Source organism: Chaetodon trifascialis, chromosome 3 (genome assembly GCF_039877785.1).
Source record: "Chaetodon trifascialis isolate fChaTrf1 chromosome 3, fChaTrf1.hap1, whole genome shotgun sequence".
Taxonomy (NCBI): domain Eukaryota; kingdom Metazoa; phylum Chordata; class Actinopteri; order Chaetodontiformes; family Chaetodontidae; genus Chaetodon; species Chaetodon trifascialis.
In genome coordinates this window covers 5,257,524-5,285,471 of record NC_092058.1, presented here as the reverse complement: position 1 = coordinate 5,285,471, position 27,948 = coordinate 5,257,524, and the positions used below count along the sequence as shown (strand labels likewise).

Here is a 27,948-nt window from a genome sequence, read left to right as displayed (position 1 = left end):
GCGGCTAACAGAGACGAAGAGCTGGAAATCTTCTACAGCCGTTTTAATCAACCTAACAGTTTTTTATTTTACAACAGATCGTATTTTGTTCGCCCCGGCCTCACGATGGAGCCCGACCCGTTTCCAGAGGAGGTTTCGGAGAGGAAAGTGTATGTTGTCGGGTCGGAGCTGGTGGAAAACTACACTGTAAGCTACGTCCGGGTTCCTCTATATTAGCGCCAGTTAGCTTAGCTTGTAGCTACCCAAGCTGCAGGTCTGCCAAAGTGACTGAGATAATGTTGAATAAATGACTCTATCAGTGTATGCGTGAACTGTTCAGTTATTGGACATTATTTGGTCAATCATTATGTCTTCACCTCCTGAAGCTGGACGAAGAGAAACAGACAGAGCTGACAAGCTAGCTGCTAACTGTCGTGTTAACTGAGGTGTCAGCCGGTTTCAGAGTCTAGAGGTCCCTCTGAAGAATACACACCTGACAGTCCACTACAGCATTTCTTTCTCTGTCAGGGCCGATATTTCATGTTCATATGGTGTGATTTTAGCACACGGTCCGCTTACTGGAACTGTTCTGGAGCTCTGAGCCGCATCTCCTGTTCATCCTCAGCGGTTGGTTCAAACGTTAGATTTACCTCAGTTGATATCAGGTTGTGTATAGACGGTTTTTTGTCTTTTTGGAGATGTTCTTTGTATTCCTTCATCTTTCTCTATTTAATTGGAGCACCCATGCAGCTCAGGAACCACTTCGATCCCAACAGTTTCTAATTTAGGCAGGATGTAATCCCCGATTTGTCCCGCTGTCGTGTTTCAGGTCTATATTATTGAGGTGACTGATGGAGAGCACAAGTGGACTGTGAAGCACCGCTACAGTGACTTCCACGACCTCCACGAAAAGGTAAGAGACCGGAGCAGGTCAGCCGGTGTCTTCTTGGTGCAACAGATGCGATCGCTTTCACCAAATGCTCTTTCTTTAGTCTGTCCAGTTAAACTAACAGCAGGACAAATGTGGTTTGTTATAAAATTCAGTTTTGTTCTGTGATGCACGAAGCAACATTTCTTACTGGCTGAATTTTTAAACCGTTATATTTTGTGCCAAAAATCAGGACAGCCTAATTAGCCAGCTTCATAATTACATAATCAACCATAATGAATACTAATTAGAGATGCACGTTGTGGGAATTTAAGGCCAATAACTCTAATTATCAGTCTTGCAATTGCAGAAATGTGAAGAGGACCATAAAGACTAACTATACTGATTAACCAGTTTCTGTTAATACAACTTTTACAGACAATTTGTTATTACCCTAAGAATGGTCATTTTCACTGAGATTCATCTTTATCCTAAATTTACTATCAGCAATGCAATTGATAAAAATTCATTTACTTGCCCGTGTGACATTATATTTATTACACTCAGGCTAAATACTCATGGTGTTCATTCACAATCACAAAGGAATCGTGCTCCACACGTGTTCATCTATTCATCTGTTCATCTACTAGATTCCAAGGTTGCATCTTCAAATGTCTTATGTTGGACCAACAGTCCAAACATACTCAGTTTAAAATGATATAAAGCCAATCATCTGTCTTCACATTGGAGGAGCTGCACCAGGAGAATATTGGACATTTTTGCTTAATAAATGAACATTTAGTCCTTTTTTTTAAATCAATTTTTTCCTGAAAAAAGTAAAAGTATTCATTTTTCATAGCACAATGCTCACACACACATACAAGCTAGTCTTATGCAATCGAGGATAAATAACAATCATCCCATTGCTCCTTTTTAGGGAGTTAGAAAATTGTCGTTCACAATTGATTCCAATGAATGTTTTATCCAAATGTCTGTTTCCCTTCAGCTGACGGCAGAGAAGAAGGTGGACCGACGGCTGCTTCCTCCAAAGAAGATGTTGGGGAAGAACTCGAAGAGTCTGGTGGAGCGGCGGCAGAAGGAGCTGGAACTCTACCTGCAGACGCTGCTGCAGCAGTTCCCACAGGCCACGCCCACTCCGCTCGCCTGCTTCCTGCACTTTCACCTTTACGTGAGTACACCTGAAGCTGCTGCAACCTTACTGTTGCACATGTGCTGAAACCTGTTCAGGTGCTTCAACCGTCTTGCACTACACCTGATAGTCTTCAGCCTGCTGGTAATTCAGTCATAATAAGAGGAAAATATACATTAGACATGCTTGACTACTCGCTAAGCAGGTACACTCCATGGCCAAAAGTATGTGGACTTGAGAAAATTACATTTGCATATAACAGATGAACATGCGATTGCCAACCGTGGGCATTAATCTGCTGATGTAAGAGCCCTCTGATTTCAGGCTTTCCACCTCCGATTCAGCCACAAGTGAAACAGTGAGATCCAACACTGATGTCAGGTGATACGTCCTGGCTCACTGTCAGTTTATCCCAAAGGCGTTAGATGCGGTTGAGGTCAGGCCTCTGCAGGCCAGTTCTGTTTTTCCACAAGAAACTGAAAAGAAACATTTCTTCATAGATTTGGCTTTGTGCAGATTGTCATGTTGAAACAGGTTAGGGCGTTCCCCAAACTGCTGATGCGGTAAATTGCTGGTAAATCTCCAGGGATTTATCGTTGTATTTCCATAAAGCTTGATGATATTATGAGGCAAAAATGCCATTCACTGGTTGCAGCTTCTCCAATTTGGGGATTTGCTGCTATTCTGTTTTATATAATTGCAAACTGAAGGTTTTGGGGTTTTGAACTGTTGGTCAGAGAAAAGGAGAACATTGATTTTATGATTGTTCACTTTTTTCTTACAATTTATACATTCAGCGCCACCTATGAGTGGACAGGTGCATAGGAGAAGACCATAGGTCGATAAAACAGGATGAAAGACTCCCACACTCTCTCATACTCTTGCAATCAAAGAAATTTGTTCAGAACAATGTTTCAGTGCACAGACCTTGATCAGGTTGTTTAAATAACTCTGTTGAAGGTCTTTATACCGAAATGTTGTCATGAATACTTTTCTCTGATTGCAAGTGTAGAAGATGGTGTGCATGACTGGTTTCTTTTGCTAAATGCTGTGCTAAATGTAAATGGGTGGCACGGTGGAAAAACTGTCGGCTCACAGCTAGAAGGTCCGGGGTTCGATTCCCGCTGTGGGTGGCTTGGGCATGTCGTCCACCATGCCTTTGGTGCCTGCGGCTCAAGGAAAAAAGGGCCTTTCTGTGTGGAGTTTGCATGTTCTCCCCTTGTTCACCTGGGGTATCCTCTTTAAAAAAAAACAAAAAAACACTAAAAACATGCAAGAAGATCACCACCAGTTTTCTGGGTCCCTGGGTGCTGGTCGTATAGCAGCCCACTGCTCCTGGTCTGCCGCAGAGGAAGGACGACCAGGATGGGTCAAACGCGGAGGTCAAATTTCACCAATTTGCATCGCATGTGCAGCATGTGTGTAATGTGTGTGACAAATAAAGGGGATTTTCCCTCTGATTCTTCTTCTTCTTCTTCTTCTTATGTGACGACCTGTGCTACTCTAAAACCAGATCTAAAATTTCAGTTGTGACTCTACTTTTTTGGGTTCTGGATTTCGTCACGTCAAAAAATTGCTGATTGGCTGAAAACTGTTTGCCATGTGATAAAATGTAATTAGCGAACAGGGATATGTGTGTTTTTCTGTCCAGTAAACGATGATTATCTCTCAGATGTAGAAGCGCGGCTCCAGGCTGGTGTTAGCAGCAGTTTAAGGCTTTGTGATGTCAGTGACTGTGATCATATGATTATGTGTGTACAACAGGCCACTTTTGTCTGAGTCCTCAGGACTCTGCAGAGTAAACAGGCGACAGAAAAATCTTCTCATGTGACACGAGATGATCAACACATGACCGCCACAGGCAAGGTTAAAATGTTCACAGAAAACAGTTATTGTTGTTTGTTATTCAGCTGCATTAGTGCTGCATGAGCACATAATTACTGTATAATGTAACTCAGATGAAAACAATGACGCTCACAGCCGGAGGTGAGGTGTCGTGCTGGACTTTTTCAATGCTGTGTAACTAATCCAGGCTTACATGTTACCCAGCTAATGTGACTTAGACACAATCAGAGGTTCAGTTTGTTAATCGTGGATGGAGTTACCTTGACAAATCATTGTCATCAGCAGAGTTGAAACCATGACGAGCGGTTTAATGAGCAGTGGAGAAGTAAGATCATTAACTCTACAAGCTGCTTGTTGTTCTGAAGTGAATCCACAAAGTCTTTGTCTCTTTCAGGAGATCAACGGTATCACAGCAGCGCTGGCTGAGGAGTTGTTCCATAAAGGTTCGCTTTCTTTCTGACCTTTGACCTCTGCTCTCTCATCTAGTGTTTCTGCAAATGTGTTAACAATTAATGAGGCTCCTTCAGTTTCCTCTCTGTGTAGCTGCAGAGGCTTTCTTTCTCTGGAGTTGTTACTATGCTTATCAGCTCAAGATGTAAAGTGCAGTGAGCCAGAATGCTTTATTATTATTAATATTAATCAGAGACAACGCACATTGATTAACATCATGACAATATAAGCGTGGCAGATTTAGTCACATCGCTGCCTTTCATCACAGTTCAGAAAAAAATCAGTAAGACTGAGCTGACAATTTTGATGACACTGCACTTTTTCTTTTTGTCTGTTTGGTTGTTTGGTTGTTTACTACCCTAAAATATTTAAATATCTGTCTTAAAAGCTTAATTTTCAAAGAAAAAGCTGCATCTCCCGCTGCACATTTTTCAGATGAAACCTGTTACAGTGAGCAGTATCAGACAGTCGTGCGTTCTTTTGTTGTAGGTGAGCAGCTGCTGCAGGCTGGCGAAGTGTTTTCCCTCCATCCTCTGCAGCTTTACTCCGTCTCCCAGCAGCTGCGTTTGGCCAAACCAACCTGCTGCAACGGAGACGCTAAGACCGACCTGGGACACATCCTCGACTTCACCTGCAGGCTGCGATACCTCAAGGTCACACACCTCTTTATTTAAATCAAATGCTCATCTTACCGTGGTGTTGTTTCAGTTGTCTTACTTGTTTTGTTTCCATTGGTCAGATTTCTGGTACCAGAGGTCCAGTAGGAACGAGTAACATCCAGGAGAGCAGTCTCCCCTTTGACCTATCTGTTTTCAAATCGCTGCTGCAGATAGAGGTAACGATCTGTGTTCTGTCTGCCTCTCCTCATTCATATCACACACAAACTTGTATTATTATAGGTAATAGGTTAATGAACACCAGGTAAACCAGCATTTAACCCATGTATACCAGACTGTTGTCCCAGCTTAGAGCCTGGTCACACAAGTAAGAACAAAGTAAATCAGATGGAACAAAGTGCGAGCTTGATGAGGTGAATGGAGAGTGAATTTCTCTCTGACTGTGTCATTCATGTGGGGGATTTAACCACCTTGATGAAGGCGTGACAGCTGAAAACAGACGTGCTGTTTGACTTGTGTGTTTGTGATAACCACACGGCTCTCACACAGCATAAGAGTGTTTGCTACAGAAAAAATGAGATAGCACTTTTAATCATTTACCAGCCAATGTTAACCATTAACTACTTGTTTGTCAGTGTGTAAATCAATAGCATATTAATTAGTCTTTTTAAAGCTTTTATTAATGCCTCATTCTGCATGACCACTACTAGAACTACTAGGACATTAACTAAGATTATTTCAATAACCTCTTAATTACTGCTTGTTGATTAGTAAGTAAGGAAGTCATTGTACAATACGAGTTTGATATTCTAACCCTAAATAATCCTAACTCCCAGAATAAGGCATTAATAAGTGCTTTAAACGACCAATAAAGAGCTGACATACTCATAATATGCACGCTAATTAGCAGCTAGTTAATGATAAATATGTAAAAAAAAAATTGTTATCAATACTTGTGATTGACTTTCTCTCTTCTACTGTCTCTTTATGGGTGAAAGGGCTCGAATTCACAGTCTTTATTGAGTTGAGTCTGTAGTAAAATGGCAGGAATTCGAAACATTTGGCAATATTTCATTTAGAAGTCGATGAATCGATAAGGAGATGTGATGACACGTGACAGGCTGATGGAAACAGAATTATCTTTTCAGGCTTTTCAATATTTCAGACTTTAATCAGGAAACACTGACGCTGTGGTTCTTGCTTCATCTGCTGCAGACAGAGCCCCTCTGTCCCATCATCACAGAGAACAAAGAACAAAGGGGCCGGTCACAACTTACTACTTAACCTTAATGTCCCCAGTACGATTCAGTCCACAGACCCTTGCTGCATGAGTCACTTCTCTTTCCAGCCGCATGGTAAAAACAGTCACAGAGGAGACAAATAAAGTGCCAACTAAGACCATCAGCAGCAATGAAATGCCACGATGCATGCGAGATACTGGTGCTCAGTTAGTTATGTAGTCGTGTCATGTTTCCTTGGGTATATATCTGTATGAGTATTGAAAGGGAGGTTTTATTTTGACTTCTCAGAAATTCACTGGAAACCTGACAGAATAACTTCTATCTCCTCCTCTGTCTTCAGATCAGTGAGTGCAGCTCGCGGCAGATTCGAGGTCTGTCGTCTCTGAGGTCGAGTCTGGCAACTCTGAGTATCCATTACTCCACAGAAACCATGATGGTACGGTTTAGACTAAATACTGCACCACAGCACACATATTCATGCTTCTCTTGTATGCTGTGTACTGATCTCTGTACCGTGGTCTGGCGTCCTCTAGTCGATCCTGGTCCCGGAGGCGAGCGAGTTCTCACAGTGGGAGCCTGAGGGGGCAGAGTCTGGCTGCCCCGTCACAGCCGTCATCCCCGTGTGGAGAAACCTGACCACGCTGGACATGAGCCACAACTGCATCAGTGCCATCGATGGCTCCGTGGTAAGACGTGCCCACCAAACCCGAGCTCTGTTAACATCAGTCCATAACAGTGTTTGAATGTCCGTTTTTGAGTAACTCTGTTTTGGTAAGTGGTCATTGAAATCCTGGAGGAGTTTGCAGGTGATGATGAAAAGTGATGATGAAAAGAGATAATGATGCTAAGTTCATCATATTTGTAAAACTCGTGCTCTTTTTTTAATATCTTGACATCCAGATGATTTAGCATTTGCTTGCGTTGTTCAGTTTAAGATGTTGATCGATAAAAACACTCAAAACAGACATGTGCTCGGTCAGCTAGCTGTTGTGACAGGAGGTCAGGCAACACCGTCCTTGATATCACCCTCTCTGTCTTAACACAGAAAATGTGTGCGAATAAAGGAAAGATTAGGTTCAGAGCATCAGTTTCTGTGTGCTGACACTGAGCTTTTCTCTGTTGTAGAAACTGATTCCAAAGGTGGAGTTTCTGGATCTGAGCTACAACCAGCTGTCCACGGTGGAAAACCTCCAGGTATGTTCGGCATGATGACATCAGCTCTGTGAGGACGGTCGTCCTTTATGTCGGCATTATTTCAAGGATTGAAAAAACCTATTTTCAGTGCTGAATCATATGATGGTTATTACCCCTGTCTTTGGTCTGATTTGTTGGTTTTACATTTGTTAACGTTGCAAGATGAGCAGTTTGGCTTTGGTGGGTAAATGCCATACATCCTATGATCCAGTAGATGGCAGTGAAGTTCAGCAGTGACAAAACATACCTGGTTGTACAAATATGATGGGGAGCAGAAACGTGTCGTTGTGCAAACTTCATATGGAAAGCAGTCGTTATGGAGCGCAGTGGGACGGGTTTCATGGGAGGACTGGTGCAACTGTAACAATGATTTTTGCTCAGCAAAGTTGTGAGTTGTTTATGAGAACAAGCAGCACATTCATAGATGAGTGGACTGTTGGCCTTGGTGGAGGTCTGCGCTCTCCGAGTGCCCTTCAAGTTTCTAGATGAATCGATTAATTGATTGGTCTGTTAACTGTCAGAAAATCTTGAGAAAAGTCTGGAATTTTCCAGAGTCCAGGGCGATGTCCCGATTTGCCTGACCAACAGACACCTTCAGTTTGCTTTGATACAAATCAGAGGAGCAGAGCAAGAGGACAATAAAATGTGACATTTCTGCTTGATACATGACTTAAATTACTAATTGGGTTGCACGGTAATGCGCGTGCCTCACAGCAAGAAGGTTCAATTCCCGGGTCGGGCCGTTTGCATGTTCTTCCCGTGCATGCGTGGGTTCTCCCCGGGTACTCTGGCTTCCTCCCACAGACCAAAAACATGCTCATTAGGTTGATTGGTGACTCTAAATTGCCCCTAAGTGTGAGTGTGAATGGTTGTGTGTTTGTGCCCTGCGATTGGCTGGCGACCGGTCCAGGGTGTACTCTGCCCCTCCACGACCCTGAAAGGGATAAGCGGCATAGAAAATGGATGGATGGAAATTACTAATTGATTCTGAGACTAGTTTGCAGAAGGATCAGAAAGATGAGAGACTAATGATTGAAGAGCTGCTGTTTTCATGTAACAGTCTTATTGCATGTCTGGAACTTTCCATCACTTGTCTGTAGAGTCTTCCATCTCATTCTGTGTCAATGTTGCACAGGATAAGACGTGTCTCTCGTAGTGTCAGAATAGATGATGCGACTTAACAAATGCAGGGATTGAATGTGAAAGTAGTTGCAGCATAGCAGTTAGTGTTTGTTTTATACTCAGACTTAAGATCAAAAGGCAGCTGGTCCTGGCAGGTGCAGTGAGACGCCCCCGCAGATGTGTAGTTTGTCATTAATAGTTGCACTGAAGCAACTGTCCTTTGGTTACAGCACCTGTACAACCTGGTCCACGTGGATCTGTCCTACAACAGCCTGCGGGTCCTGGAAGCTGCTCACACTCGGCTGGGCAACATCAAAACCCTGAGCCTGGCTGGCAACCAGCTGGACCAACTGACCGGCCTCACCAAGCTCTACTCTCTGGTCAATCTGGACCTCAGCCACAACCAGCTGGCTCAGGTAATTACACTGTGGACGTCCTGATGGCCAAGTACTCAAAGTGACGTCGATACATTCAGAAAGTCTTCTTTTTTTTACTTTATCTTAAGAGCGCAGAAGAAAAACTTCCTGCACATTTTTTTTTTCTTGATATCAGCGTCAGTGTAATTGATCAGTATTAATTCAGTAAGTCCTCGGCCATCTCCATCTTCCCTTCTCCTCATTTTCTGTCACCTCTCTGCTGTTGACTCTTCACTGCATGATGAAAAACAACTTAAGGAAAAACATCCAACCATTTCTCTCCAGAGTTTAAGAGGGAAAACAGGAGACTGATGGGTTTTGTGTGTGTTTCCAGTTGGAGGAGATCAGGAACATCGGCTCTCTGCCCTGTCTGGAAAAACTCAACCTGTCCAGTAACCCCATGTGCATCATCCCAGACTACAGAACCAAAGTCCTGGCCCAGTTTGGAGACCGCGCAGCAGAGGTACACCACCAAAACCATCACACTGTTAATATTACTACTGTGCTGCTGCTACTACTTTTACCACCACAATGTTGTTCATGCTGTTACTGTTGTACCACCACACTGCATAGGAGCTGCTGCTAACACTGATATTACTGCCACTACAAGTACCACTACTGCTACTACTATAAAAACTGCTCATGCTGCTGCTAGTAGTATTTCTTCATTACTAATCTATCAATAAGACTGTTTCTACTGTTTATCCCATATCAGCGATTAGTAGTAATAATAATATTGATTTTGCTGTTTTTTCGATCCTTTGTGTCCGCGTTGTCAGGTTTGTCTGGACGGTAAAGTGACGACAGAAAAGGAGCTGGACACAGTGGAAGTGTTGAAAGCCATTCAGAAAGCCAAAGAAGTCAAAGACCGGATGAGCAGCGGCGACAAGAAGGTACGTTCTGTCGCACTGAGTGAAGCAGGGAAGCAGGAGGTAGTGTTTAGGTCCACCATCTTTACATACAGTCGGCCCTTTAAGGATTGTTAAGTAGTTTAGAAATGTTGAGAGTTTAAGTAATTTATTTTTCATTCATGTATCCAGTGTATAGAAATAATTTGTGAGTCTCTTTTAGGACAGTGAGACAGCAGAGCTTAAAACAAGTTTCCTTTTAACATCTGTCTTAGTTGTACTCTGTTTCAGTCAGAGACTCTAAATGAATTAACCCTGAAACCCACAGTAGTGGTTTTATAGTTCTAACCTCATTTTAGACCAATCGGAAAAGACAAAATGAACTAATTCAATGTGACTAATAGTAAACTTGATCAAGTTGATTACTAACAGATCTGTAAAGCCTGAAGATTGACCAGCAGTTGTTAAAACACACAGCAGCCTGTTCTGTTGACAAGAGGAGTGTAATGAGCTGCTGTAGTGTTTGTTTGAGTCACAACCTGCAGATGAGCAGCCACAACTGGACACTAACGACAAGGTGACCTTTTTAGAGTGGAGACAGTATGCAAATCAGCAGCAGAGTTAAGATGTAATGCACATGCAGCCAGTAAATCAGAAGACTGTGGGCATGAGGCACAGTTAGATGTGGGAGGTTGTAATCTTGGAAACTTTTATGAAAAATGCCCCAAAGTTAAACTGGCCTGCTAAGATTGTGAGCTAAATGTGTTTAAACATAGCCTGCAAGATTCTGTAGTTCAGTATTTTCTGTGAATGTGCACGACATGTTCCCTGCAATTATTATTATTTTTCACTTTTTTGGTATAACAACATGTCAAAAATATTTATGGCCAACTGCAGAAGAAGCTTCTCAGTGTGTTTGTTGGCTCTTGTCAAGGTGACTAACCAAGGGCCCTTCCTGTTTGGGTGCCCAGTCTACAGAAGAAAATAACAGTTTAAAATCAAAGTGGCACAGCCCGTACAGGAAGCTGGTGTCCCATTTTTAGTCCTGCCTACAAGTCCTGCTTTGTTTGACAAATCCGAGATGTGGGTGGCCATTCAGAGCTCTGGAACCGGGCTACAAAGACAGACCAGAATGTGGCCAAATTATTTTTAGTCAGGCTTTTATTTATTATTCATGAAATACATTTATACATTCCATTGATATTTTTTCTTTCAGATAATCATATATTTAGGGGCCTGAGAATTATTTTATTTTGTAATAAAAAAAGCAAAGGATCATAGCGTTCAGCTGTGATCGTAAAAAGTCGTGTAGTTTGACCACTGCGCACGGAAAATAACCTGAATCAGTATATTTGAGATGCGTGTTGGTTCATCTTTCATGCAGAATGCTTACAACAAAAAGTCCGTCCATGCTGGATGCTGGATGTCCCGCACAGGAAGTGCATTCTGGGTAGTGTAGTAAAAGCCTGACGACACAAACCCAAACAAAGTGTTTCTCAGATTCACCTCTTGAACTTCACAGTTTGCACACTTTCATGCAACCTCACACACGCATGTACAGTCAGTCTACAGCTAGAGCAGTGCTAAACTAATTCATCTGGATTTGTTTGTTAATTTTTTTGTTTCCAAACGAAAAGGGCACATCTGTCTCTGTATAAATGACCAAACGCTGCTCTTCAGACCTCTTTAAAGCCACCTGCTGTTGCTCTGCTGCTGATGGAGCTGCCGGTTGCAGGTTCTAGGATGTAATCTGGTTGATGTTGTGGGTGACCGCTGCTCTCTGAAGGCTTCCTCCTCTCTGTCCTCTCGTCAGATCAGTGAGGAGACCAGGCTGTCTGCCGCCGCACCTCCTCACCTCTCCTCCTCTCTGCCCTCCTCCTCCTCCTCCTGTTGCTCCTCTGCTGTTGCTCCTCCTGCTGTCACCTCCTCGTCCTCCTCTTCCTCCTCCTCCTCCTGTCCGGCCCAGCAGGCTGTCTGCCCCAGCCAAGGTAATCATGTATGTATCAGGCTGTGCAGGGCGGGCGGGAGGGAGGGAGCGGGGGCGGTGGTTTTTATTTCTGCTGTAAGGTAGCGGCCAGACAGACCAGCATCGTCCTCCGTCTGTCTCGACAGGCGATTCCCAAAAACAGCAGCTGACTGCACATGATGGAGCTGCAGCTAGTGATGATTTTCAGTTTCAGTTGATCTGTCCGTTGTTTAGTCCAGAAGTACCCATGACAGTTACCCAGAGACCAAGGTGACGTCTTCAACAGTCTGTCCAACAGTCCAAATGTTGACTTTAAAAACATAAGATTAAAGTACTTCATAAATCCGGAATTGAACATTAAACACAAAGTTCCTAATAAGTAAATCTCGAACTGAGCGTCAAACTAACCATAAAATATCTATGAGGGAGTTTAGCGGAGCTTAGCAGAAAGGCAGGAAGCAGGGAGAAACTGCTAGCTTATCTCCGTCACCTTCCAAAGTAGTCTGAGTTTCATGTTTTGTCTTTTTACTGAAAAGAAACAGAAAAGTAAAAACATGAAAACATTAAGTCTGTCTGGCTGCTGCTTTCAGTGAAGATAAAGTTTGATTCTCACCGACTTTGTCTGTTATCATCAGATAATGAGGATTAGCACTACAAAATGTGGTCTGTCGCATAGTTTGTCCACCAGAGAGCACTGATGAGTTTGTTTCTCAGCAGTTAGACTGTGCACACAGGCTGAGTGATTGATTTACAAACAGCTGGACGACAGGAGAATAATTAATCAACGAGTGATATTCACTAATGTCGTGACTCCCTGCTAATGCTCACTAACTTCTGTCTGTCACACTAATATTTGCTCTGGCGTAATACAGGCTGCACGGTGTGTGAATGTCTGAATCTAAACAGTAAGAACCAAATGCATGTTGGTATTTTTGATGTCTGTCCAGTGAAACAGGGTTTGACTGTTATGCAGCCTTACTTTTCTGTCAGAACTGTGTGTGCATGAATACATGTTCAGCTAAAGCCTCAAGTCATGTTTGCTGATTGTTTTTAAGACTGCAAATTATTTTCATAATGAGTGAATTTGCTGTATGTATTGGTGTATGGTGGTGAACGATGCCCTTCATATGTCTTATTAATATGTCTTGTTTTGCCCGACCAACAGTCAAAAACCCAAAGACATTTAACAAATTTTAAGATAAGGACAAGCTTCAAATATTCACATTTAAGAAGCTGGAGCCGTAAAATCACAGCAGCACATTCGGAGTACAATTTAGTTAAACTTAGCTTGTGAAAACTCTGAGAAATAGAAAGAAAATGTCACACTGTGGCACAAAATGATAAAATCAGTCCAAGAGTAATGATCAGCTGCACCAACATGGTCAGAGTGCTGGTCTCCATCAGTGTCAGTCATCTCTTTGGTCTCCTGTTTCAGAAGTGACGAGCAGAGAAGGAGCCACCGTTCCCCCCAGTGTCCTCCCTCCTGTGGACGCTGCACCTCCCCCTGCAAGCTTTAACACCAACACACACCTCCTGTCTGCTAACCCCGCCCAGGTCAGGCACACACCTGAAACAGCAGGGAGGGGAGGGGTCTGTCACCATGACGACCTGCAGGATATCAGTTTCATGGGATGGGAGAGGCGGAGGGGCAGGGGCGGTTCAGAAATGTGTTAAGGAGGAATTATGTGACAGCAAATGAAACTAATCATTTATATTAGGAGTGTAACTGTTTCATTGAACAAAATGTCTTGATACAAAGCGAAGAATGACAGAGGATTCAACTAAACATTTCCAGACTGTCCTGTCAGAGGGCTCAAATGCAGCCTGATAATACTGACAAGATAATAGTCTCAGAAATATTCTCCCAGAATATCTGTACAAAAAAATATTTCAGATTGTTTCTTTTGTAGATGAGGATTTGCTCATAGCAAAGCCTGTTTTTTAGCCTCACAATTTTATTTATAAAGCACTTTTATACAAGAAGTGAACTGAAGTGAGCTAACAGTCATTGTGAGTAAGTTTTCATGCTAATATTAGCCTTTAGGTCAAAGCATCGCTGTGCCTACGCACTGCTAAGGAAGGGAGCTGGTGATGATGTGTGCAGATGGAAGTTCATTTAGATATTTATGTTTGTTTCAGCTGGTTTCTAATGATCCTTCATGTGTTTGTCTGCAGGTACAACAACCTGCTGTCAGTCTGTCTGAAGACACACACTGTGGAGCTCCCACAAGCATTTCTGCTATTACTGTCTGGTCAGTATCAAATAACAGTGCTGCTCACCCCAGTGAAACTGAACTTTTTGAGCCACTGGAAGGCTTTTAATTTTAAAAATCTTTGCAGGAAGTGTTTCAGTGTGCTGTGTTTTTTGGGCAGTGTAATCGACCTTTATTGACACACAACAGTAACACACAACTATGAAAATTCAGAACATGAAAGAATCAGTTGGTGCTACAGTTGGTTAAATATTGGCATTTCGTGTGATGAAGTTGTATTTGAAGAGATGGTTCTTCTGTGTTCCTGACATCATGGGCAAGTTAAGAAAATCTCCATCCCTTTCTCTCTCTCTCCTCCAGTTGTGTCTGCTCCTCTTCCTCCTCCAGACCAGTTGAAAACACTTGCTTCTCCTGCAGCGCTCCCTGGTGTCCTCTGTTTCCTGCTCACCTGCTCTCCCTCTCCTCCTTCAACAAAGACTTCATTACCCAGCTCTCCCATCGCCTCAGCTCCACCCTGAAGGAGCAGCAGGTGAAGACAAAGGAAGAGGAAGAGCAGCAGGAGGAGGAGAGGGAGGAAGAGAAGCCATCTGAATCCAGAGAGGTTCAGTCCTTTGTGGAGCTCACTGAGGTGGGATGCCCCAGGTAATTTAACCAGCAACCTTCTCTTACTGGTTTGTAGGATTTCCAGAAGTTCTTACTGGTTTCTTGAATGGTTTCTGAAATCTAATTAAAACTCATACTGATTTCTGAGGTCGAATAAACTTGCCGCTGACTTTTGCTAGACGTTGTTGCTGGTTATTGAATTTCCAGATATGCCTGCTAGTTTCTGAGATCCCCTAAAAGTTTCTCTGATTCTCAGTGGCTTCTTGGAACCTTTAAATTTCCCACTGTTGTGTGGAACCCCTTCAAATTCAGACTGGTTCCCTAAAAGGTCTCACTGGTTTCTGAGATCCTCTAAAATTCACACTGATTCTTGGGATTTCAGTGGTTTCTGACATGATGGCATCTGAAGACTGTGTCCAATAACATACAAGTTTGTATTTTTGTATAAAATCAATATGTGAAAATGTATAAAACGTAAATAATAAATAAATATTCATTCTGAAGGATAATTCTTCTTGATTCATCCACTGTTTTATGCTCATTTTTCCAGTCCAGGCTCCAGGGACGGATACTTTGAGATGGGTCTGGATGACTCTGTTGAGGAGTCGGTCTGCTCCTCCTCCTCCACGTCGCTCGCTGTTCCTCCTGCAGAAGACCCCAGTGGCCAGCAGGGGGAGCTCTGTGAAGAGGAGGTGGAGGAGGAGGAGCAGCTTCAGGTCAGCAGGGTTCTGTGGTGCTACTGTCTTCAGGTGAAGGAGGAGGTGGAGCAGAAGGAGGCGTGTCTGGTGCTGACAGACCGGCTGTTGTGTCTTATGTACCTATCAGATGACTTCACGTGGACCAATCAGGACGCAGGTGGGCACACGATCAGCTTTATATAGTTTGGCCGAACAAATATGGAAGCTGCAGTTGTCGCTCTTGTTTTTTCATATTTGCATGAATTATGTTTTCTACCCATCTTAGATTGAACTGATTAGTCTGAGTTCATGTGAGGCCCTGATGCAGCAGCATTATGATGTTAGCTGGATCACTTTGCTATGAAAAACCTGGAACCTCCTCACTTCTGAAGGTCATTATCTCTGTTCATAGATGAACAACCAAAAGAAATCTTGAAATGTTCTGTTGCTGCAGGTTTTGGAAAACATCTTCTCCAACATGATGAGGCTTTTTCAAAGTTCAAAACAGAAACGAGGCTGACAGACAGATGGATCCCAGACCTAATGCAGAACTAGTTTAGTAACGGGAAGTGAAACAGAGCTCGACTTGTGTTAAGATGTCAATGAAAGTCTAGTTAACTTTTTTGACAACAGAACAACAACAGACGTTAAATTGTTGAACCTAACACACAAAAACTTTGCCTCACTGTCAAAATTAATCTGCCATGGCTGCTAATTAACAGTCACATCATAAGTGGCCGAATTTAACACCAACAGCGCGACAGTCCTTTAACCTGGTGACTCAAATGTGAGGACTTGATGCTTTTCTTTGTTTCACGTGACAGTAAACTGAATATCTTTTGGTTTGTCGGGCAAAACATCTAATGTGACGATGGACATTTTACAGGGCTCCAGTCCAGACGAACCACGAGTGGCACAGATGCTCTCTACTGAGCTTTTTGGGTGCACCAGCACAAAATTTTGGAGCACCACTTAAATCAACATGCAATGCATCACATTTATTTTTTAAAAATTATATTGTAAAAACCATCAATTGATCAAAAGAGTGCTCCTGTGGATGAGAAAGAGGGATCGTCCAAGTATGGACTCTCCGATCCCGGTGTTACTCCACACTTTCTGGTTTGTCAGTGAAGTGTATGAACTCTGCTAACAGAGCGATGGCTGACTCGTGTGAACGGGTCCAACGCGGGTTGAATGCGCATTGATATGTCCTTTTTACATACGTCTCGTGTAGACATGGTTGTATCTTCACTTCACTGCATTTCTATAAACCATGAGGCACCTCTGTCACCTGCATCCAGCTGCGGTCTCACCCCCTCAGGTGGATCAGGTCTCGGGAACAAACGAGGATCAGATGATTGATTGTGGTTTTATTGTTGGTGGTGTTGTTGTTGTTGTTGTTGTTGGTGGTGGGGGCGGCCCGCCATGCAAAACATTATCAGTGGGAGCACTGCTCCTGGTGTTTCACATGATATATGATGATGACTTTAAAAAATAAAAAAAGGCAGGGACCACATTTTTCACTGGTGCTCTGAGCTACAAAATCTTTAAGTTGTCTTCATAATGAATAATGAATGAAAAAACATTTACTGACAGCCCTAATATACAGCACATTACATGATGTGGGGTAGGCTGTAGTGCAGAGATGATTTTGCTGCATGCTGGGATATTAAGAGTGAACTGTTCTCCTGTTCTCAGACCAGCAGCTGAGTCCTCCTGTTGAGGAGGTGCTGTCCAGCCTGCAGCTGAACCTCCTCGTGCCGTACTCCCAGCTCCTGCTGTCCTCCGAGACCGAGCTCCCCGACTCCTGCCTTGCATTTGGCCTCCAAGCCGGATCGACCCGGTGGTACATCTTGTCCGAGGCCGAGGAGCTCCGTCAGACCAAGACCGAGCTCACAGTGCTGATCCAGGTCAGAGAGCAGCTTCTGTTTTTCAGTTTTGTTTACATTAGTAAACAGTGTATTGTAATGTAAGTATTTGCTTCATCTTAGGTGTTAAAATCAAATGTTGTGAAATATGTGTACATGTTGTGAAGATGATGAAGAGCAATGTGATGTGTGAAGTCTCATGTGGCCTGGAAGATGAAAACCTTGTAATGTGTTTTTCCAGGCGCCAGCGTCACAGAATGACCCGGAGCCCCCTAACACTCCTCAGCTCCTCCCCCGCTCGGTCATCAACTCCTGGGAGTTGGAGGAGAGTCAGGGAGCCCAGGGAGGCTATCCTGCCCACCTCTTCCCTTCCTCTTCCTCCTCTAACCTGGACACCCACACCCTCCTGTCAGACATCTTATCCAAGAGCGAGGAGCCCAGCCTCCCCTCTCTCCTCTTCCTCACCCACCGACACCTCTGGGTGCTGAAGATTGACTTCAGAGAGCTTGCAGAAAGAGAGAGGAGCAGCGCTGATCTTCATCAATCCTCCTCTTCCTCTTCCTGGTGCAGGCTGGTCCGTGTGCCCCTTGGCTCTGTGGTCCTTCACCCCAGAGAGAGAGCTTCTCAGCTCGCGGACAAATCCATAAACACCTCCTGCCCCGACCCAAAGCACCACTGCAGGTACAGAGGCTGTGATTGGATGAATGGAATTTGATTGAGTGGTGGAAATGGCATTCAGTGCATTTAAGTGTTGTCGTTACCTGTATTTTAACCATCATGTTGCGTCCAGGAGGAGCCACACTGTGGAGCTGCTGCTGGGTGGCCAGAGGCTGCTGCTGCTCTTCCCTCTGGCCCAGGACGGACGCTCCTTCCTGCGGGAACTGAGCCAGCGGAGAGCCTCTCTGGAGGGCCTGAAGATGGTGGCCCTGCCCCGGCCTTGCACGCCTTGCCCACACCAGGGGCAGCACACACAAGGTGAAGCCTGCTCATACACTCCAGCCTCATTTCAACTGAAGCTTTCATTCACTTTGACCCACACTGGTTTCCTCTCTCACTTTGCTTGACACTTCCTCCTCCTCCTTGTTGTTGTTGCGTTCTCAGGCCACTACAGATCCAGGGACCAGTGCTGTTGTACCAGTACCAGGAAATCACACAGCAGCAGCAGGTAGACGTCTGAAGACTCTATTTTGCATAGATTACTGTCTCCATGTAAACGCAGAATTCCTCTTCCTCTTCGGCCTTAATTTACAGCTGCATGCTAATAACACACTTGTTCTTAGAGTGAGGACAGTGTGTCCCAATTTTCAACTGTAAACACAATGTGCTAATCTTATCAGGGCACACATTTATCAGTGAGTGTATATGACATTTACTTATCTAAAACAAACCATGATGCACAATAAATGCTGATAGACGTCAATGAAGCTGTAATTTCAGCACCTAATCACTGACTGATATGTTGGCATTGTTGATATTTGATCTTATAACAGATATATGATTGTCAGCTTTGCGTATGTCGGGTGATAAGTAATGAGAAACATCAGAGATATGTTTGAGTTGATGTAAAAACAGTCTCCGTTACATATTTTATCCACAGATAGAATCATTTCTGCAGTGAAAATGTCCCACTCAGAACATATTTTGGTTACTGAAGAACATATTATCAATAATGTTTATGTGGTATTATATCAGTACTGGCCTGTATCAGGCGCAATCACACATTTACATTTTTCTTTTTATCCAGCTGTGATTTGTTCCTCTCTGCCCATTAAATGTTGCATCAGGAAACATGTAGTGTCCATCAGCGCCAGTCAGCGAGATATAGTCGCAGGGTGTGATTAATTGGTGTCCTTGATTGTCCAACATGACAGTGTCCAGGCACACTCTGTACAGTGCACATAGTTTATTACCTCAGAGGTCTTGATGTGTTCTGATTAACTGAGAACTGACCCAGAACCTGACTCAAATGATCAGGCCTGTTAGACATCATTCAGCAAACACCAGGAAGCACAGGGTGTCATCTTCCCTCCTCACAGCCGCTCTGTCGCGATCATGAGAGATGACTCGTTGCTGTCTTTGATGCTTAGATCTTTTCATCTCTCCTTGTCTCTCCTCCCTCGCCCTCCTCAGCTGGGATTCATCGCGCCTCCAGGTCGAGGAGAACCAGCCATCCCCCCACCTCACCCCGGGCCTCTCCCCGGGATTGAAGCTCCTGGCTGGGCTTGGAGGACAGCAACTGCTGGCCTACTTCCACAGATATCTAGCGATGGTAACACACACACACACACACACACACACACACACAAACACACACACCATTTTCCATAGTAAACCATAGCTGTTCAAGAGTGAAATTAGGCTTCAATTAATATTTATTGAAATATGCATTTTCTAAACCCAAAGTCAGTTAGTAGCATCATAGAGACTAAGACAGCCAGCAAATAAAAAGATGGAACCAGAGAATCTTTGCTTTGTGCAACTTTGCCTTCAGTTAGTCCAGGTCAAGCCCAGGACACAGACAGCATGTAGAGTAACAGTAACGGTCACTAAAGGCACAGAAAAGTCAACTCAAAGACTGCTAACATGCTCACCTTCCTTGATTTCTTTAGAAAGAAATTGCCGGATGACTTGAGTCAGATCTTCTTCGATGATTTTTAACCTGAGATGAAGCACACTTGGGGCTTTTTCTGCCTCATCTCAAAGACAAATTGTTGTCCTACAGCACTGATCACTTTTAACTCCAGGGAAGATCTTCTGTTCAGAAAGACATTTTACAGTTCATGTACCATCTTTTAAAAATTCGACTTTCTTTACTTTTTTGTGCCACCTTTAATGCCCACGCCAGTCTGAGGCAGAGGAGGTGAGACAGGTCTTGTGGCTGTCTGTGGTTCTCTACAAGTCTCCAGAGTCTGAGCTAACCTGCTGTTTGCTGCTCTCCACTGATACAATCTACTTCCTGCTGGAGGACTCCGCCTCCACCCTCGGTCATCACACAGGTACGACGAGCTGACGTGATTGGTTCAGTCAAAGCGATAAAGGATTACATTTGAAATCACATCATGTAACGCCAGAATCCTACTGCTCCTGCTGCTGTGCATCCCAAGCCAAGTCTCAAGTCTACAGCTAAGCTACAGCTAGCCTAATACCAGCTGATTTACTGTAAGCAAGCTATGCTACCATTAGCATCATTAGCATGTAATCTTGGTAACATAAGCATTTTGCTCTTAGTGTAGCTGAGGCAGACTCAAAGTTCACTTTACACCTTACCTTAAATGCATTTATGTATGTATTTGCATATTTCCCTTGGACCTCAGGGAGAGTAATACCAAGGTAATGGAGATCCAAGTAAATAAGCAAAACGTGACATCTTTTCAAAGAATGGCAGCCAACAGTTTGTCTTCTGGTGTGTAGTGAACATTGCAGCCTCAGAGGGGCACAAGTGTGTCTGTAGACTTTCATTTTTGTTAAATCTGTTTGTGTCTCTCTCCATCTTTCTCTGTCAGTGTTGGACATAATGGACTCCGGAGATCCTGACGTCTGTCTGTGCTGCTGTCTCTCCATCAGACTGTCTGAGCTGCTGTCGGTAAATGTGGGACTGTTTGACCAGTACTTCAGAGTCGTAGGTCAGTGGATAAACACACCAGTGTTGGCAGAGTTCATGCAAATTAATACCAAAGTGTTGCATAATGCTGATATTACTCTGTGTTACCCTCTCACCTGTCCATGGACCCCCCCCCCCCTCATTGTGTTTGCAGGTCGATCGGCCGATCATATCGTGTGCTGTCTCAGCAGGGACAGCTATGGGACGGGCGTCTTCCTTCAGGAGCTGATGTCGGCTCTCAGTCTGCAGCAGCAGCTTCCTCCTCCAGAGCCGTCAGATCAGGACTTCTACTCTCAGTTCACCAACACAAATACAGGTGAGCATGCAAGGATACGATGCTCTTCCCTCTACACTTCATGTACTCATCATTGATGACAGGTCTCATGGTCTACAAATAAAAATCCAAAATGTCTGTTACCGGACCATATAAACACCCATAAAAAGGACGTTAAACAGTGAAGGAGATTACAGAGCCAATGTACCATTTAGTAACCTTTAGAAAACAAACCTGATTAAGACAGGTGACCTTCTCTGTGCTTTTTCTGGAAAAAAGATAAGAAGCATTTTGAATTAAACATGATAAGCCATGTTTAACATTGTTCACATTTAAATGGAAAAAAACATAAGCAATTCAACCAAAATAATATAAGTACAGCAGCTTTTCAATTGTATTTTACGTTTTTTTAATTCCAAAGAGAATCTGCATTTACTAGTGGATGCAGCTGTGCCTTTCAACTTAATAACAGCTGCTCAAACTTCAGTAATATTGATGTTTTTGTCCTGATATTTGGATTTGTTAAAATTGTTTAAAAATCCTTGATTATATCTGCAAAATTGTAACAAATTGTCTGACTAATTGCAGATTATCGTGACAAGTATGATTTTGTCTCCCCCTGCAGGTAAAATGCAGAACTACGAGCTGGTCCACAGCAGCAGGGTGAAGTTTATTTATCCCAGTGAGGAGGAGATGGGTGACCTGACCTTCATCGTGGCAGAGAGGAAGACTCCGGCCAGTGCAGCATCGGCGTCCTCACGCTCCTTCAACGTCCTGCTGTACCTGCTCGTCTTCCAGGTCAGAACGTCTTCCTTTGTGAATATAGGGGGTGTTAACGTGCTGGAACTGTTCCTAGAACAGCAGCAGAGTATCCATCCGCCCAGCGCCTCCGTGTTTTGTCTCTGGCCACAGTGCAGGTTGCCAGATATGATTGATGTGCAGGTTTTGTACAGATTAAGCAAAGGAGTTGAAATTGGTAGGTTTATGTTATGATTTCAGACTCACTTTTTACCTGTTTTCCATTTCTTCCCTCCAGGTCCACATCCCCACCAGTCTGCCCAGCCAAGGCTCCGCTCTCTCAGGCCACTCTCCCTCTGTTTCTGGCTCTGCCCCGTCTCCTGTACTCCAGCCCAGGACTTTGATCCTGACCAGCACCGACGTGTTCCTATTGGATGAGGACTATGTCAGCTATCCTCTGCCTGACTTCGCCAAAGAACCTCCCTCCAGGTGAGCACACAGGAAGCCCGTGTTCCCCACGGTTGTGGAAAACCTTTCAAGGGCTGCAAAAGTAAAATTGTTCCCTCAATGTATGCTAGCAAGATGAGCGCGGTTACACAAAGCACTAATGCCAACACCGAATGCTACCGCAGCTTTGGGATATTTTGTGTGCTTTTTTAGATTTTTTTATTAAAATTTTAGATTTAAAAAGGCTGTTTTTCATTTTTTATACAGTGATACATGAGCATTTATGACAGAGTCAAGGTTGTGAATGATGGAGTGACTGAACAGCAGAATCATCACTTTAGGTTTGAGAGGCAGACCAACAAACCTTAAACAAACTGTGAAACACGTCGTCTCTCATGAAGGCAGCAGAGCTGAAATTTGGCAGCAAATTAAAAAAAAAGGTGTTCCCTCGTGTTTTTGTGCTCATCAAGGAGGAAGAAGAGGAGACACTGACTGGCAGAAGAAATACTGCGCGTGACGTGTTGACGCTCAGTCGTAGATACACAGAGGGTGTCACAGGGAACACGGAGCGAAAACAAACCGCTGAAATCAATATTCACTGAAGCCTGGAAACAGAGAGCAGAACCATCAAACTTCTCATCGTGAGGAGGAGCAGAGACTGTGTGACTGAGCGAGAAATCCAAAATACCGATCATAGTTTTTGCTTTACTGACTCGCCAGTAACTCCTAAAAATGTTTGGGTTGATCAGAGTTTAGTGAGTGTGATAGAAATTAAAGGGAAGTCTGAATCCTTCAGTTTTGACTGTTTACATACACAATGTGGTATTTATAATAATAAATAAGATATAATGATATGATATAGTAATGATACAGCTGCACAGTAAGATTACATTAAAGCTTGTGCTTAACGGGCACTGGACATCTTAAAACCTTTGAATTGACTGAATGAAAAATATCAGACTGCATGCAGATTTCCTTCAATAGTCTGCTGTAATATTTTGTGCTGTGTCCAGCACTGTTACTCTTCAGTACTCTGATGTTTTACATCATTATTCAGTCTGACACTGTGTTTCTGTCGGCTGTCCTCAGCTAAATAATCCCCGTCCCACTCAGTGGTGACTGCTGTGTCTGTCCTGCTGACGTCATTTTCATTTCTTTGGAGCTGATCTCTTTTTCATAAACAAATGTGGTGATTTAGGAATTGTGAATTCTGTAATTGATTCAGAACAGCCTTTACAGCTGCATCCAAGAAAATGATGTCCCCATTCTTAATCCTGTCTGCAAAGCTCTGATTTGCTCAGTACTTTGTCTAGCTAAGGAAACCACCATTAAAGAGCACAAAACAGACCTATTTTAATCACTGATCAGATGATATGTGATATTTGTCGTTATGAATCTAGCACAGCTCTCCCCCATTAACAAAATGTTTAAAATCTAAATGCAGCAGCACTTCAGAGATCCAGAGTTGCTGAGACAGAAGCAGCGCCGGTTTTATCAGGCCAGAGGCAGAACAGATCTGCTGCATCACTCTCTCTTAGTGTGGACACCATTAAGTGAAAGTAATAGGTGTGCTTTGTCTGAGTCGCTCTGCTGTTCACTGACTCACTGTGGCATTCAAGAGGAGACTGTCCATTGCTTTAACTGAGTTACAGTCCGACAGCTGATGCAGATTGAAAATCTCTCCATCGCCTTACATGTCTGATATTGGACCTAAACATGAACTCACCAGACTTTTGAGTCGAGATTTGAATGAGTCGTTTAATCTTTAAAGCGGCTACAATTGATATTTTTGTAATACCAAAGTATCAATGTGAAAGAGGTCGCTTGTATTGATGAATCTACAGAGAATTATTACCTGAATTTGCAGCATTCCTCAACTTTATAGCAAGTTTCAGCTCATTGTTTAGCCGTCGGCCTCAACTTTTTCTGTTCTGGTTCACTGTCACCACTCTCATGTTATTTTTGGCAGTAGGCAGGTGTTTTCAACAAAAAAGCTCTAAACCGCACTGAACATTACCTGCTCAGCACCAAACAACAGACAGATACAGTTAGAGACTAGATGATGGCTGTACTGGAACATTTTGCTGCTAAACAGTCAGATATTTCCCTCAGGAGCTGGTAGTGACCAAAAATAGAGCTAAAAAAGACCACTGGAGGTTTTCAGGTTTACAGACGCTGTAAAATGAGTCTTGAAACTTTTAGCCTGATGGAGGAGAATCATAAATCTCTGCTCTCTCTTCCACCTGCAGAAAATGTTTAAAGGAGGCTTTTTCTTGGTCCAGAGCTGCTTTTGTGGTGTGCCAAGCCCACCTTCATTTTTGAATCTCAGAAAAATCTGATTACAAATAATCCAACACTTGTTGTGCCTTCATTGTGATATTGACTCTGGGAAATGAAATCCCACTTGTCCAGGATGACTTTAATTCATCAGATCGAAAATCAGGTAAAAACTTTTTGTCAAAGACTCGAAGGATAGTTGTGTGTTTGATTGAAATGACGCCTTTCAGGTTATTGTGATAGTGACTGACAGTATGGTAGTAGTCCTCATCCTCATCATCTTCCTCATCATGTCCTCCTGTAGGGAGCGGTACCAGCTGCGTGAGGCTCGGAGGATCCGGGACCTGGACCGGGTCCTGCTGGGGTACCAGACGTACCCTCAGGCTCTGACCCTGGTGTTCGATGATCTGCCTGGCCCTGACCTGCTCTGCCACCTCACCATGGACCACTTTGCCGCTGGGGGGGAGGAAGGCCTGAACCGAGGGGGCGGGGCCAGTGGGGGTGCTGAGGGCGAGGTCCAGTGGTGCGTCTTCGTCCCAGGAGCCGACAGCAGAGAGAGGCTGATCTCACTCCTCGCTCGCCAGTGGGAGGCACTGTGCAGTCGGGAGCTTCCCGTTGAGCTGACCGGGTGATTGGCCGACGAGGATGACAAACACATGGGTGTCAATGGGAGCTGATTGGCAGGAGGAGTCAGTGAATGACCAGGATGATACACGTGGATTCAGGGCTTGATTGCCTGTTAAAAGGCCTCAATATGCTTCAAACAAAGTAGTGTTATCCAACCAGGTCTGAAGGCAAAGCATTCTTGAGCTGCTCTGATTGGTCACAGTGTAGGTTGAGCTGCAATGAATCAACGATGCACATTTTTAGTCTTTCCTTGAGGGCATTCATGGTGTCGCACTCTGTTATTCACATGAAAAGTGACGAGTATTTGTGTGAAGAAGGGGAAAAAAAAGAGGTGGAGAGTTTAAATACGTCTACTCGCATACCTCAACACATCCTGCCTCTCAAATCATATTCCAGCATAACATTTTTGTGATTTGAGTAGCTGTCTGTGAGGATTATTCTCAGTAAGCACACCAGAGAACAAATACGGGTGTTTCTTCACGTCATTTTGACATTGTGTTTCAACAAAAGTTGAGCCACCAGACTCCATTTACAGAATCAGTAATTTCCCATTGTAAAACACACTTCACATTTCATTTATCTTTAACTTCAACACAACCAAAATAAAACTCGTGAGTTAAGGGTTTGTTTCGACCAAACCAGAGTTGATGCTCATTGTTGAACCAGTGAAAAGAAGAACCAAGATGGTATTGGTGAACTTTAATTTGCTTCCGTTGGGTTTGAAGCAATTGTGTTTTGCAATGATAAAATGACTGTATCTGCCAATGGAGTCTGGCTGCTTTGCCAAGAGTGGTAATGACTGTGGCTGGTTAAACAAAAGGGATCTTACTCCTGAAGAAAGCAGTCGATGTCTAGAGGGATCCTTTCCATAATGACACTTGGATTAAAAATCTGAGCCAGAAACAAACACTTTCTAGTCGACGTACACAGCAGCTCTCCCTTTCAATACTGGACCAATTTCAAAAATTGTTATTTCTACTAGTCACTTAGACACAAAAAAATGGGAAATAGGGTCCAGGTTGGAAAATACTGAGGTTGCTTGAGATCTTTGCTTCAAGAAGACCAATGCAGACGCATGCCTACATGCCTCAAAGGAGCCAGTTCTTATAAGATGTTGACTGAACACGGCGAAAGGCAAAGTGTTTCTCCCACTGGAAAGTGGGGTGAAAAGGCTGCTGTCACTGCGGGGGCTTGATTGTTAGTTTCCGAAAGTCACAAAAATTGTAACCTTTCATGCTAAATTATCCATCAGGCACTTAGTTTGAAGCATGCTGAGGCCTTCAGTCTTACTTTTTACAGAATGGAAGAGCTACAGCTCTGACCACACACCGCCACAGAACAAAACGGAGGGTTAGGAGGACTCAGCAGACACCAGGCTGCCATTACAGACAGCACGAGGGGCCTCACACAGGATTTTCTGGCACAACCTCACTTTCTTGCAAAGTGTCTCACACGAAGCAGATTTACTTATTTGTTTGATGACGTGACTGACGGACAGACTGGTTTTGCACAGCAGGGGGCGCTGCAGACAGTCCACAGGAGTTCTATTAGATTTTAATCAATATCATCATAAAGCAACAGCTTGTCTTTTCTGGTAAATCCTCTTGTTCTGTGTCTCATCTAGAGTCAGATTAAAAGATGCATATCAGTTTCATCTCCGTGTGTCCAGTACAAAGATCTGGATGTGTTCGCCTAGCTGAGCACAAAGACTGGAAGCAGGGGGAAACTGCTAGCCTAGCTCGATCAAAAGAGAAAAAAAAAATCTACCTTCCAGCAACTCCAAAGCTGACTGATATACATATTGTTATTTATGTAAAGTTACTCTTAAAACCAAAAATCACTTTTATACGTTTCCATTTTTACATTTGCACAGCGTGACTGTTGGTGAGGCAACAAGCGGATTTCCCAAAATGTTGGGCTGTTGTTTTAAGTAGCACACATACACACACACTGCTGCTTGGCACAATCTGCTCTCTGAACATTTTATTCCTTGCACATTGTAATTAATTAAGCAGTATTACTGAACTGTATATTGTTATTAATATTATATTAATATAATTGTTGCTTTTGGACAGATGGATGTTTTCCATCCTGAAGCTGATTTTGTACTAAACCTGAAGGTCGTGATGATATTTCCAACATGAACTCTGAAATGTCATATTTAGTATTACCCTTGAGTATTATTTTTTATATTTTCTTTGTGTTTTATTTTATTGTATATTACGTTTTTCGTACATTATTATCGACAAATGGGAAGCCAGCCAGCGTTGGACCCCCCCCACCCTTCACCGCAGTTGTTTACATTACATGTTGTCGTCTTGTTAAAGGGGAATGCCACTGAATTAAAGTGAAAATGAAAAAAATTAAAACATTTACCAATTCCTTTTTGGTTAAGCAACTGTGTTTTAGTTCTTGGAAAATCAGCAGAATTTAACCACAGTTTGCACTCGTTTGAGCTGATGCAGCAATGAAACCAGAAAACCAGTCTGACGGTTGATTTTGTTGTTGAAATGGCAACTAAAACGGACTCTAGGAGGGACACAGTAACTGTGAAGCTTTATTTTAACTGCATCGTCTGGAAATTATTACTATCACAGTGGCCTGCCTTATTCTGCGTTGCTTTGTTTAGCAGGTGCTCAGACCTAAGACAGCACTGTGTTTGAGTTGTGTTAGCAAACGCTGCCCCATCATTCACTTAAATGAGGCCACTGCATTGATGCAGCAGGTGTGTTAACACAGACGGCTTCAGCAGAGCAGTGCAGGGCTGTCTGTCATAACCACTTACCTTTGCTCAGTTTTTTCTGGACTGCAACTCAGTGTCATCTAGCAATGTGCTCTGGTGGCCAATCGAATCGGTGCAAGCACACATTCCTTTAAATGTCTTTGTAAAACAGACACCATGTTCCTACTGTTTACCTTTTGATCGA

The 27,948-nt window shown here is 43.4% G+C and overlaps 1 protein-coding gene across 4 annotated transcripts; it reads left to right on the top strand.

Annotated features, from left to right (window-relative positions):
• Positions 1-27,582, top strand: nisch (nischarin). 4 transcript variants are annotated; one of them, XM_070994181.1, is made up of 28 exons: positions 1-186; positions 809-892; positions 1,854-2,036; positions 4,237-4,285; positions 4,782-4,945; positions 5,032-5,127; positions 6,491-6,586; positions 6,684-6,836; positions 7,276-7,344; positions 8,697-8,882; positions 9,217-9,345; positions 9,662-9,775; positions 11,544-11,718; positions 13,132-13,250; positions 13,872-13,948; positions 14,270-14,551; positions 15,063-15,367; positions 16,888-17,099; positions 17,299-17,738; positions 17,848-18,032; positions 18,159-18,222; positions 19,188-19,326; positions 19,903-20,053; positions 20,561-20,680; positions 20,813-20,974; positions 21,558-21,730; positions 21,969-22,159; positions 24,699-27,582. In XM_070994181.1, the coding sequence occupies exons 1-28, from the start codon at positions 106-108 to the stop codon at positions 25,024-25,026; spliced, it is 4,527 nt and encodes a 1,508-aa protein (XP_070850282.1). In that variant the 5' UTR covers positions 1-105; the 3' UTR covers positions 25,027-27,582. The 4 variants fall into 4 exon arrangements, with proteins under 4 accessions (XP_070850282.1, XP_070850291.1, XP_070850302.1 ...); XM_070994190.1 differs by lacking the exons at positions 11,544-11,718; positions 13,132-13,250; XM_070994201.1 differs by lacking the exons at positions 13,132-13,250; positions 15,063-15,367; positions 16,888-17,099; ... (8 more) ...; positions 21,969-22,159; positions 24,699-27,582 and having other exon boundaries at positions 14,270-14,385.
• Positions 27,583-27,948: the final 366 nt, after the last annotated feature.

Excerpts from the sequence above, each read along its gene's own strand:
- nisch (XM_070994181.1), top strand. The coding sequence starts at position 106 with ATGGAGCCCGACCCGTTTCCAGAGGAGGTTTCGGAGAGGAAAGTGTAT. Across the intron at positions 5,128-6,490 it reads AATCGCTGCTGCAGATAGAG|ATCAGTGAGTGCAGCTCGCG; the intron begins GTAACGATCTGT and ends CTCTGTCTTCAG. Across the intron at positions 9,776-11,543 it reads TGAGCAGCGGCGACAAGAAG|ATCAGTGAGGAGACCAGGCT; the intron begins GTACGTTCTGTC and ends TCCTCTCGTCAG.